The sequence below is a fragment of the Ammodytes marinus genome (assembly GCF_949987685.1).
Source record: "Ammodytes marinus genome assembly, chromosome: 14".
Lineage (NCBI taxonomy): Eukaryota > Metazoa > Chordata > Actinopteri > Uranoscopiformes > Ammodytidae > Ammodytes > Ammodytes marinus.
The window spans coordinates 5,642,776-5,655,527 of NC_137218.1; the positions used below are offsets into that span (position 1 = coordinate 5,642,776).

At 36.4% G+C, this 12,752-nt stretch overlaps 1 protein-coding gene across 1 annotated transcript; it reads left to right on the top strand.

Moving 5' to 3' along the window:
- Positions 1 to 2,566: 2,566 nt before the first annotated feature.
- Positions 2,567 to 11,887, top strand: foxred1 (FAD-dependent oxidoreductase domain containing 1). The gene is made up of 11 exons (XM_080041661.1): positions 2,567 to 2,819; positions 3,239 to 3,462; positions 4,530 to 4,640; positions 5,010 to 5,128; positions 6,815 to 6,909; positions 7,682 to 7,783; positions 8,235 to 8,311; positions 8,728 to 8,888; positions 9,196 to 9,325; positions 9,593 to 9,697; positions 10,268 to 11,887. Exons 1-11 carry the CDS (start codon positions 2,663 to 2,665, stop codon positions 10,520 to 10,522), a joined length of 1,536 nt encoding a protein of 511 aa, XP_079897787.1. The 5' UTR covers positions 2,567 to 2,662; the 3' UTR covers positions 10,523 to 11,887.
- Positions 11,888 to 12,752: the final 865 nt, after the last annotated feature.

Genomic DNA, 12,752 nt, shown 5'->3' on the forward strand with positions numbered 1-12,752 from the left:
TATATCCCAGCCACTTCTATACTGTTAAAGAAACATGCAAGTCATTACATTGCATGCTAGTACACAGTGCACGATAAAGTAACAATTTATATTGATGGAATAACTATTTGTGGTTAAGAACAAATGATTTACACTGCTTTGAACTCAAACAAATTATAAAACATGGGATTGTGTTACCAGCTGCTAATCAGATTGTTGTTTGCGAATAGAGCACTATATCAAAGAGGCTGGTGTGGTCATTTACAAATATTTATAGCCTATATTTTGTCTTACTAGCTGTTCAGAGTAATTTGTCTGAAATTCATAAACAAATGCGTTCAAACTAATGCCTCATTTTATTTAAACTGTTTCAAAAACAAATCCCAAAGGAGTCTAATGCCCCCCTTGTTGCCCTTTTAAAACACAATATATAAAAAGCTGTTTTCGAGCAGGAATCTACTCACATATCATTGTATGTGTTCCTCTAATTATGCCCAGCTTCCTCCCAGTCTGCCTGTTATTGTGTCTGCATCCTGGAACTGGTTCATTCTCAAACACACAGATCATCAGAGATTACCAGGGTCCGGTATGAATGGCAGTTAAACCACTAACAGTGTTTCCGAGTGTTATAAATCATCTACTGCACTAGTTTTACTGAGGCTATACTTTACAGACCATGATTTATTTTGGCTTTTTTTAGTTTAAAGTTTTTTTCATTTTATTAGGCAGTTTGGAGAGACTGATGAAAATGGGAAAGACCACTACACCATTAGCGCCCCCCCCCCCCCCCCCCTTGATTTAAACTTTTAGTCCATCATTGATTTGTTGTTTTGTTTCAACCATTTATCTATTTGCCTACTTTTTGCCAAATATTATTTTACACATTGCTTTTAGGTATTTGATGTCTTTAGCCATTACATTTAATGTGTTTCAACCAAATATCAATTCGAAGGTATAGCTGACAAATTAAAACAGTTTTCCATCACTTTTTAACACTAGCTTACTATGTTATGCCATTAATACATTACTTTTAAGGCTAGCATATCTGAATACCTGATAAGTAAATTATAAGTTTGTCTTTCATACAACACATGTAATGTAAAAGATATGACAAAAACACATCCTAGATTCAGTGCATGCAAAACACCCAAATGCCAACTTGTAGGACTTGTTTGAAAGCTAATAATAGCCTGTATATATTGGCTACACTTCATGAAGTGCAACTGTGAGGGAGGATCACAAATTTGAATACAAGGCTGTTTAAATCAGAAAGGCAAATCAAGCAAATGGAGGAAGGCAAATAGTAATCATGGTTGGTTGTTTAAAACATAATAATTACTAATGTACAAGACATATGATTATCGGTAAACAAGACTGGGAGTGCAGAGATAATAAACCAAGATTGTTTGCGAAGAAAGTGTTATTTTATGTGATGTATTGACTTTCTTTAGGCCCATCCATTTTTATATTTATTTACTTTAAAAAAAACATTTGTTTCAGGGCTAATTTCAATGTTATTACCTAGCAAACACATTTGAATAGCTGACAAACTTTACGGAAGCAAAAGTAGAATGCCTTCACACCATAGAATGCATAAATAGCATTTTCCTCTCACTTATTTTGCAGCTTATTATTTGCATATACTGTCGTCCTACCTCTGATTGGTCCTGTTTGGTCACATGATGAGCCACTGCCTCTGTAAGGAACCAGCATCAAGTCTGCAGGAACATAAGTGAGGTTCCCTGAGGAATTTTCAAAATAAAATGCAATATATTTTAGCTGTGAGCAGCTTCAGCAGTGAATTTGTCAAACTGCACGTATATAGGGCTGTAAAATTACCTTGTATAATAAAAATTAACGTGCAAATTATTGTTAATAAAATACATGGTATGGTATACTGTCAACCTTCTGATAAATGTATAAAAAGCATAACAGAATTTCTCTATTATTCAATCAGTCCTCCAGCTGTTTTCAATATGTATGCAATGTCTGATGTCAATATGTTTTAGTCCAATTAGAACTCAGCTAAGGAACTATGAAAGAAAAACTAATATTCTGTCTCAAAAGCAATTTGTAGACAGTTTTGATCATCCTTTAGTGGAGTAGTTGCCTCACAAAGTGAAATACGTCATGAAATATTCCCCTTTCTCTAATAGACATACATCATTTTACCAAAACTTATCTTGTCACTTTTATATACATCCAGTTGCTTGTTCTCTTTTTAGACTCTGTTCTGTGCTGATTGTTAAACGGACTGGACAGAAAAATAAGCTACACATAAAAATGCATAACGAAAATAATAGCAGTCAGGGTAAAAACAGCCAAGTAGTGAAGGTTTACACCATTTAAATGGAAATCACATTATATTGTGTTCTCCGTGACTGTTGCCACACCTTATGATCGAAATGTATATTCTATCTATCATAGTTTTCTATCATTACAAACCGAATTCACAGGGTACCTACTCCTAGGCATGATTACATACTTTTATTTTGAAGGCCAACCCCTATCCTACCGGTTTTTCTCTGCAGAGTTTTGACTTTGAATTGACCTCGCTGTCTGTCAGACACATTTCAGAGAAGAGAAGATATGAGAGTTTGTTTACGTTGCAGTAGTTTTTGGGGTGTGCACGGTGAAGTGAAGCCCTCTGTTTATATCTAGTAAGGTTACGTCACTCACAGCAATGTCCACGTGGCGCAGGCTGCACGTGAAGGCGCGTGGTGGATTACTTACCTGCTGCTACACACCGGTGACACGGAGACACACATGGCTGTATGGACGTCTACCGCTGTGCCAGAGCCTCAGCACCAGCTCACCCCTCCGAAATGACTACTTCAAAGGTACAAGGCACCGCACATGAAGTGTTAAAAAACAAGCTACCCGTATTCCCATTCAGAAATCTTTAAATTATTCATTGATTGTTTTTTTCCACAAATGTATGCAACTTGTATGTCACTGATTAAGATCTGTGAGGAATTATTAAAAGTCTATGTACAATTCGGCATGCATATAATCTTCTAGATACTTATTGTTGTCGTAAACTAGACATCTACATGTGTCCACGCTGCTCAATTAACCATATGATTTGTGGATTTTTAAATTATTTCATATATTTCTTTTTACTTTTGTGAGAAAAGTTGTATGCCGAATTATAGAACGTTTTCTAAAGTTTCAGGACATATCATTCACTTCTACGTTGCAAATCAACATCTGCAAAATAATCATGAACCAAAGTTAAATGTCAACTTTTTCGCCCCAGATCTGGAGGCGCATCTTGTCGGCATGAGGAAGAAGGCAGCGGACGCTTTGCCTGGTAGCGACTGGAGCCCCTTCGAGAACAACAACCCGAACCTCCCTCCGGAAAGAGCCGACATAGTGATCGTGGGAGGGGGCGTGGTGGGCTGGTCCATCGCCTACTGGCTGATGCAGAAGCAACGGGTGCGAGGAGGGGTCAAAGTTGTTGTGGTGGAAAAGGACACAACGGTGAGGACTTTCTTTCTTTATAGGTACATGTGAGGAGGACCCAGTGTTTTATCCATTCACCTGTGTAGCAGCCAGTAATTTAGGATGAAAACGTAATCTTTCAGTTTAAGGCAATAATGTAGTAACTTGCCAATAACATAATAATAGGCTTAGGCTACATGTGTTTATACATTATGGTCAGAAAGTTATTAAGAGTAGGGTCTTTAGGCCAAAATCTAAGAACAAAACCACAAGTTGTTTTCCTGAATCCTTAGTGTGTTGCCATTATCTCACAGATTTTTCCCCATTTGTTTTTTTTTGTCTCTTCAATGCAATTTCAATATTTTCTTATGTCTTACTTTTAATGTCTTTTTTTATGCCACTGTAAAGCACTTGGAATTTCCTTGTGTCTGAATTTTTCTATAAAAAATAAACTTGCCTTGATAAGCATAATTTATACAGCAGTTGGTTCTGACCTGAGTAATTTGATTGGACGAGATGAGAGACATTCCATGAGCACTGTAGGAGCGCTGATATAGGAGTCCAACATCACCGGGACTGTTAACCAAACTGACAAAATCACTCCGCTCACTTAGGAGCTTCAGCTGTGTTAACTGTGTATGTGACTCAGGTTGGCTGTGAGTAGGGCTGCAACTAACGATTATTTTGATAATCGATTAATCTGTCGATTATTTTCTCGATTAATCGATTAGTGTTTTGGCCCGTAAAATGTCAGAAAATTGTGAAAAATTGATAGATTTTCCAAAGCCCATGTTGACTTCCTCAAATGTATTTCTATGCCCAAAACACAAAGATATTTCAGTTTACTGTCATAATAGGATTAAAGAAACCAGAAAATATTCACATTTGAGAAGCTGAAATCAGAGAATTCGGATTTTTTTTATTAAAAAATTACTTGATCACGATTAATCGATTATCAAAATAGTTGGCGATTATTTTAATAATCGATTAATAATCGATTCGTCGATTAATAGTTGCAGCTCTAGCTGTGAGTGAGTCTCCCCTTGTGAGGGCAGACACAACATCCATCCATACTAACTGCCTCACCCTGTATGTGGTTCCCTCAGTACTCCCAGGCATCCACGGTTCTCTCTGCCGGGGGGATCCGACAGCAGTTCTCTCTGCCCGAGAACATCCACCTCTCCCTGGCCTCAGCCGACTTCATGAGGAACATCAATGTAGGTCACGGTCTAGTCACCAGTGTGTTTATGTTATTGACCAACAGCGGTGACTTATATCGTTGGATTTAAACTGCACCTGTTTATATTTTGGGTACATATTTAGTATATTTAAAGACAGTTTGAGGAGTATTTAAGGCGAGACAATGAAGGCGAATAGGGTAACGTTTTGAACTTATAGATATCAACATAAAACTTTGCCTTTCGATTACTAACATTAAAACAATTATTTTTTTGTAGTACAACTTTCCAGAAATATTTAAGTAAATATATAAATTCAGCAATATCTAAAAAATGATGTGTGAATTGAACATTTGTAACAACAAAAAGATTATTATTATCTTTGTGTCCTCTGTGGTGTCTTCTCAGGAACATCTGGGCGTGTTGAATGAAGACCCGGTGGACCTGCAGTTCAACCAGTCAGGATATCTGTTCCTGGCCAGCGAGGCCGTGGCTCACATCATGGAGGAGAACTACAGCACACAGAGGTGACACAACGCACGGCCGTTAGAGAACTGAACTGAATTTCAATCAAAATCAAATGCAAATGTACTATGCTGCAAAAATATTTACTGTATTGTTTTAATTAAAAAATCACAAATGTTTCTTTATATAGGGGAAGGTGGGGTGATTTGTGCAACTTTTTACTCAAAGTGATTTTAAAGTGAGGCCTTGACAGTTATGTCTCCAACTCAAATATGTACATATATTTCAGGATGTTGTGCATCCCTGGCAATAAAAACTTTGGATCTGGAATAAACTGTTTAAGAAATATAGCTTTCGGAAAAAAAGTTGTCTTGTCGCACAAATCACCCCACTACGTGGGGTGATTTGTGCGTCATTGTGTCACAATGACAAAGTCACCATCATCATCTTTCTGGCCATCTGAACTCTCATCAGTGGTGTCGTTAAGTGGAATTGAGATGTCACTCTCTTCTGAGCTACTGTAGACAATCACTTTCTTTTGGTGACCAGCGTATACAGCCATGCCACTGGCACAACTCTCAGAAATGTACTTTGCACTAGTTGCTCCGTGCTTGTGGAACCAACTGCCACCTGACAAATGTGATTCCCCCTACATTTCTGCCTTTAAATCAAGGCTCAAAACCCATATGTACACCCTGGTGTTTCCTCCCCATTAACCTCTGCACTACTTACTTACCTCTGCACTACTATCTGTGTTTATGTGGATGTATGGGCTTTACGTCTTTTATTTTGGTTATTGTTATTGTACCTTCATTGTTTACCTACTGAATGCACTATGTACAGCACTTTGGACAGTGCAAACTGTCATAAATGTGCTTTTATAAATACATTTTACTTACTTACTTACTTATAACTCACCCAGGCCCTTGCGCACAAATCACCCCATCCCCAGAATTTTGGATAATAGGCATGATGCAGCAATTTAGGGTTGACATTGTGCTAACTATATAGACTCAAAGTGTAGCATACCAAAGCACTAAAACATGTGTCAAATGTTTTCAAACGTGTCTATAATTGTTCAGACACAATAATCAAAAAACCTTGATCATGGAAATTTTACTTTGAAAGGCAAAACACAGTTTTTTGAGCTTAAATGTGCTTATATCTTATTCCTTGTGTCTCCCTTCTTTACAGGATGAGTCAAATGGATGGCTCTTCTTAAATATGTGGTCACATTTCCAATTTCTTCCACGGTTTTCTAGAAACAAGGGGTTTTGCAACTTCCAAAATGCACAAATCACCCCACCTTCCCCTATAGTACATCATTTTTATAGTTATGTCTAAATGTTTAAAAAAAAAAATTCTCTTTATCAGCTTGTTGTGTATTTGATGTTATTGCATTGTATATTGTGTAAGTATTGTTTTTGCTTTGCATTCGTTTGACTCGACATCATTGCAAATGAGGGTCACCCTTCTCAATTGTTCTCTCGAGTATAAATAAAAGTTAAATTAAATGAAAAAAATATATAGTGTCCTAAGTGTACCCTTTTCAACATACTAATAACTACGCTATTCCTATTTATATTCAGCACCTTGAGGATTGCTGCTAAATGTCATTGTACACTGTCCAATGATGATAGAAGCACTCTATTCTACTCTATTCTATTTTATATCAGAAAGAATATGAAGAAAGTGTTGATGTCATTATTCGTCGATAGATTGACCTAAACGTTTTGATTCCTTTGCAGGTTCGCTGGAGCCAAAGTGTCTCTCCTCTCTCCCACGCAGCTGAAGGAGAAGTTCCCGTGGATCAACACTGACGGGGTGGCGCTCGCTTCATATGGTGAGATCAGATTAAACACAGGGTTTATATTAAGTCACTGTGTATGGAATGTGATATAGTGTGGTCAAAGTAAAAGATTATTTTAGTGATCAAGTTTTCGAACGATTACATTCAATTCAGTTTATTTAAGAAGGGTACAGTGCAAATTTATAAAAGACAGGACTATTCATGGGTTAAAAATGCCAGAATAAGGCAAAAGGCTACGTTTCATTTGTAGTCCCCTGGCCTTGATGTTAAAAAAGCTTTTTTATAGCATTAATTAATCAGATAAACAAGCTGTTTAATACACAACAAGGCTGTGAATACTCAACTGCTGTGTTTAAGTGTGTACACATGCGACACATCTTTGGAAGATTATATTCTTGTGATTCAACAGCAGAATACAACACAATACGAAGACATAGGGCCAATCCCATTTTTCATTTTCACCCCTACCCCTTCACGTGAACGCGCAATTCGGAGGGGTAGGGCTAAGGGCTGAATAGGGTTTGAGCCATAGTAGTTAAAGTTGCTATTATCGTGAGATTAACGTTGGAAATCTAAATTCTAGTTCTGAGCTGAGAGGGTGTCGCCCTTTTTCAGGTTGTTTTCACACTTTCAATCCTGATGCATCTTCAGTTTTTAGATGGATTATTTTTGAACCAATTGATTAACTATTCATTTCCACACGTCCTATTCTTTTACTCTTTCTAACTTTTTTCTATATATATTTATTTTCTAAATTAGAGCAACTATAACAAACCAAATTGGATTTCTGTTTCTGAAAATTCAGGTATGGAGAACGAGGGCTGGTTTGACCCCTGGACTCTGCTGAATGCCTTCAGAAGGAAAGCTATCTCCATGGGAGCCATCCAGTGCTGCGGAGAAGTTACAGGTGTGTGTCTCGTCTGTCAATCACACTCTTCACTGTTTAGCGCTACATTCCTACAGTTAACCATCAAATCTAGTTTCAACACTGCAGTTAAACCGGTCTGCAAAACTGTTGTACAAATTGTTGGATTTTAACTTCACTTTTTAACCCTCAACTGCTCCACTGTTATTTATTTTTATCAGGACAAAATTTTATTATTATTTTTTTTAAGGGGAAATCATTCACTTCTCTAGTTGCAATTAACAAGTATAATTTTAAAAGTGAAAACTGTATTTTTTTGGCAGCTCTTAAATCATTTGAATTTGATTTAACTGATATGCAGTTACGCTTTTACATGAAGATAGATAGCAATTTATGTATGTACAGTATATCTATACACATTGAATGTTTTCCCTCATATCTGCATGAATGAATCTGATGTCGGGTATATATGTTTTTTCTATTTCTTCCACAGATTTTAAATATACCAAAAACATGATGGAAACTGTTGATGGCGATAAAATGGAGATCAGGCGAATCAAATCTGTCAAAGTAGGTGAAAGATTAATGCATTTATTATAATTGGTGATTATGCATTCATGCCTGGGACACACTCCAGTTTAGTATTGGGATAGGCGCCAAGGTATAAAAAAAAGCAGTGTAAGAGTAAGACCAAAACTAGCCTAATTAATCTATTATATTGTTAATTATTTGATCAAATTAAAAAATATGTAATTTTCTGTACATTTTCAACAACAAAAAAAGAATTCTAATCTGTTTTGCTAAAAAAAAAAAAAAAAATAAAAAACTATTACTGATGTATTTTGCTTCTTAATTTTCTTAAACTGAAAATCTCTTTTAAAATGGTCATTAATTATACTGTGAACTGCTTTGTTTTACTGGCACGTTGCCTTGGTAACAGCCCAGTGTTCCACATGATGACATAATGTCTTGTGTGTGTTGAGCAGGTGCACATGCCCAACAGCTTGGAGTACCAGCCAGTGGAATGTGCCATTGTGGTGAACGCAGCCGGAGCTTTCTCTGGCAAACTGACCGACATGCTGGGCCTCGGCCTCGGCCCTGAACACACCATCGCTGGCATCGCTCTTCCCGTGGAGCCACGGAAAAGGTACTTCATTGACAAAAAAAATCAAGATTTTTACTTTATTTAAAAAAATATATAATTCGTTTTTTATAAACAATTGCTGTCAAAATGTGTTTTTTTTACTTTGAAAAGGGATGATGCTGTGCAGCTCATATTCACACATATCAATATGCCTTTTTTTTGCCTCTCATTTGCTGTTTCATGTAATTTATGATCATCAGAGGAAAAATTAGACTGTTTCAGAAACATTTAAAAGTTCCTCGTAAAACCTTTAAATGGGTGAATCACAATAGAGTATGAATACACGATACATTACTATTTTCCCATGCAGGTATATCTATGTGGTCCACTGTCCAGACGGTCCCGGTCTTGACACACCGTTCCTCATCGATTACTCTGGAGTTTACTTCAGACGAGAAGGTTTAGGAGGGAACTACATCGCCGGGACGTCACCAGAGGAGGTTAGTTAATAGTTTGAGACTCCTCTGTGATTCTCTCGTATTATTATTTTTCATATATTATTTATTTTCATATATTTATTACATATTAATTTTTTATATATTTTAAATCTTATATATTGATTCTATATTAATTACTTTTTATATATTTTTTTAATACATTTAAGATATTATTATTTTTGGTATATATATTTTTTTTTTATATCTTTTTGATATATTTTTTAGATATCATTTACATGAATAAACACATCTTCTTCCCTGGTGTCTCAGGGGGAGGAGCCAGACATCAGTAACCTGGACGTGGACCACCAGTTCTTCGAGGAAAAGATTTGGCCGAGTTTGGCGCATCGAGTTCCTGCCTTCGAGAAACTGAAGGTAAGGTTGAGATACATCACAATCTGAGTTTTTATTTTTACTTGTTTACTTGGTACTCATTCCTCTTCCACTTCATGTAATCCCCGCCAGAATTACAGCATTATTGTATAGATTTTTAAAAAGAATATCCTAGTGTTGAAAAATTACCAAGATGTTTGTTTCAACACTGTTACCAATAGGAATTTCGATAATTTCGTTACTAAGAAGTTTCAGATGCCATAACCTAGAAAATATTTTGATGAGACTGATTTGATAAAGCCTATCATAGGACTTAAGTTATGTCATATTAATAGGCTAATATTAAAAAAGAAAAAAAAAAGTTTCTGAATACAGTACACTGATGAATAAATAACATAAATTCTATAAGGAAAAAATATTATAAAAAGAGAGATATGTGTAATTTGTCATTCCTAAAAAGCTGCTTATATGTTGTTTAACCTTTTTGTTTGTTATCCTCAAATGTATCAATAATACCTTTTTATTATATACCGTAACTATGAAAAAACCTATGCAAATCACCATAAAATACTACAGATTGATCTAGAATTATTTTGTCCCCGTCCCCTTTAGGTGACCAGTGCGTGGGCCGGTTACTACGACTACAACACCTTCGATCAGAATGGAATCATCGGGAACCATCCGCTGATCCACAACATGTACTTTGCTACGGGCTTCAGCGGCCACGGGCTGCAGCACTCGCCCGCCGTGGGTCGCGCTTTAGCTGAACTCATACTCGACGGAAAGTTCACAACACTAGACCTCAGCGGCCTCAGTTTCAGACGTATTCTGGCCCGTGAACCCATGTTGGAGAGGAACATAGTGTAGAGGAGACGGACATTGGACTCAAATGTACACAACTTTGGTCTTATATAATTTAAAAATGTTTTTAAGATATCCTTTTCCTTTTTATTTGACAGTATGTGAGAGGGAAATAGGGAGAAAAAGGAGGATGACATGCAGAGATCATGTGGGGAGGAACATAGTGTAGAGGAGACGGACATCGGACTAAAATTTATACAACTTTGGTCTTATTTAATTTTTTTAAAGATATTTTTCCGGTGTTTTCAACTTTTTATTTGACAGTACGAGAGAGGGAAATGGGGAGAGAAAGGAGGATGACATGCAGAGAAGATGCTGGAGAGGAACATTATGTAGATGACACGGAGCCTGGACTAAGATTAATACAATTTTGGTCTTATTTTTGTCGTTGGGAACATTATATAGAGGTTGTGGGATGTTCCTACAGAGCTACGGAGGGGGAATGCCCATTATTCCAACTGATCTCAGATCTGTTACTTTAGTTAAAGTAGCAATACTAAAGTGTAGCATCAACATATGCGCAAAGTACCAAAAGTAAAGGTACTCATCCATCCAGAATGGCCAATTTCAGAATAATATAATATGTTATATTATTTGACAAGCATCACTCCTTCTGCAGTGTTACAGTGGAGCAGATTAAAATACACATACATAGAAAGTATATATACTTATATACAGTATATAAGTATATGGCAATAAAAGAAGTGAAATAAATAAAATAATCTTAATTAGTTTTTTGTGGGAGTTTTTATGGGGATATGGATCTTTGTCGACGGTTTGCTAACTATGTCCTAAGTATGTCTAGATATATTTTAAGCTGAAGCCTTTTAGGTCGTTCATGATGGTTGTGTGAAGGTGTGTGACCTTGTACGAGAAGAGGAGGAAAATGCTTTCTGCAGAAATGCGTGGGAGGGAAACCTTCAGATAATCTTCTTGTGCGGGAGTTGGGAGAACTGTTTGCTGATTCTGTAAAAACTGAAATAAAGCCAAAAAATCCCTGACTTCTGTTTTTAAGATATCTGTTAAACCTGAGCGAGTTGTCCTGGTGTGTGATTTGTGCTGGAGTGTATAAATACTAAGCAGCAGCTGCAACTTTCTCTCCAGATGAGTTAATATACTGTACATAGTAAAAATTGTGTGTGTGTGTGTGTGTGTGTGTTTGTGTGTATTCCCCAAAAAAAGCCATGACAAATGTTTTGCTTTAATTTACTTTTTACTTTGTTCTTGTTACATTCAGGTACTTTTTTATAGTACATTTTCATTATTGTATCATGACAGTTTTTCTTTTGATTATGATGTCATATTCAATCAATGCAATACAAGTTGTGGTAATCAATAATTATTTTTTCAAATAAATTGGCTCAAGTTGCATCATTGCTTCAGGTTTTAATAATTTCAGCTCCCAGAAATCAGATTTAGTTTATTATAATTACACAAAAATATACAACTGCCCGTCTTGGCAGGTTAAGAAAAGTTTAAATGAATCTAAATAAAGACTATATTATGAAAATCAAACAGTAATGAATATATCTACACTTTTAGAAAATAAATAAATAAATCGCCCTGAACCATTTTACTGAGCTTAATTTAACTTTAAAGGTGCTGTAAGCGGAATGGTTCTTTTAGCTAACTTCCTGTCAGTTACTGCAGTTAGCGGTCCCCTCGCTCGTCCCTACGTCACCACATTAATGCACTCTTCAAGCAGCAAGTTATCTAGCATCATCTCAGATCCATAAGTGTGATAAAACATGATAAAACCCATCAACACAGACATTGGGAAGGATTTTTACCTGCTCCGCCATTGTAGGCGCTTACACATTCACCCATCTGTTGCTCTGGCGTGCACCGACAGTGAGACCATGGAGTGTATATAATATATATGAGTGAGACGAGTGTCGGTTCGTAGCGTTCTCTCTTCTGATTGGATACAAATTTCAGGATCCTCAAATAAGTTTATTTGCCGATTACATACAAAGCAGCTGACTGAGAGATCGGCTTTATGAAACGCGCACATTATGTAAGTGATCACTGTATGAATAAAGAGCGATTTAACACTTATATTAACATAAATAAACCGCTTACTTCACCTTTAATTGCATTTTGATGCTTATTCTTGATACAGAACATTTCTAAACTGTGGTTTTGTAGAAGTTGTTCACCAGATGGAGACATTTCACATTTCTATGTTTTATGGAGTAACATCCCATCTGCAGTGGTGTTGCATGTACATTATAAT

Coding starts and splice junctions, on each gene's coding strand:
- foxred1 (XM_080041661.1), top strand. CDS start 2,663: ATGTCCACGTGGCGCAGGCTGCACGTGAAGGCGCGTGGTGGATTACTT. Junction 7,784..8,234: donor GTGCTGCGGAGAAGTTACAG/GTGTGTGTCTCG, acceptor TTTCTTCCACAG/ATTTTAAATATACCAAAAAC. Junction 9,326..9,592: donor CCGGGACGTCACCAGAGGAG/GTTAGTTAATAG, acceptor CTGGTGTCTCAG/GGGGAGGAGCCAGACATCAG.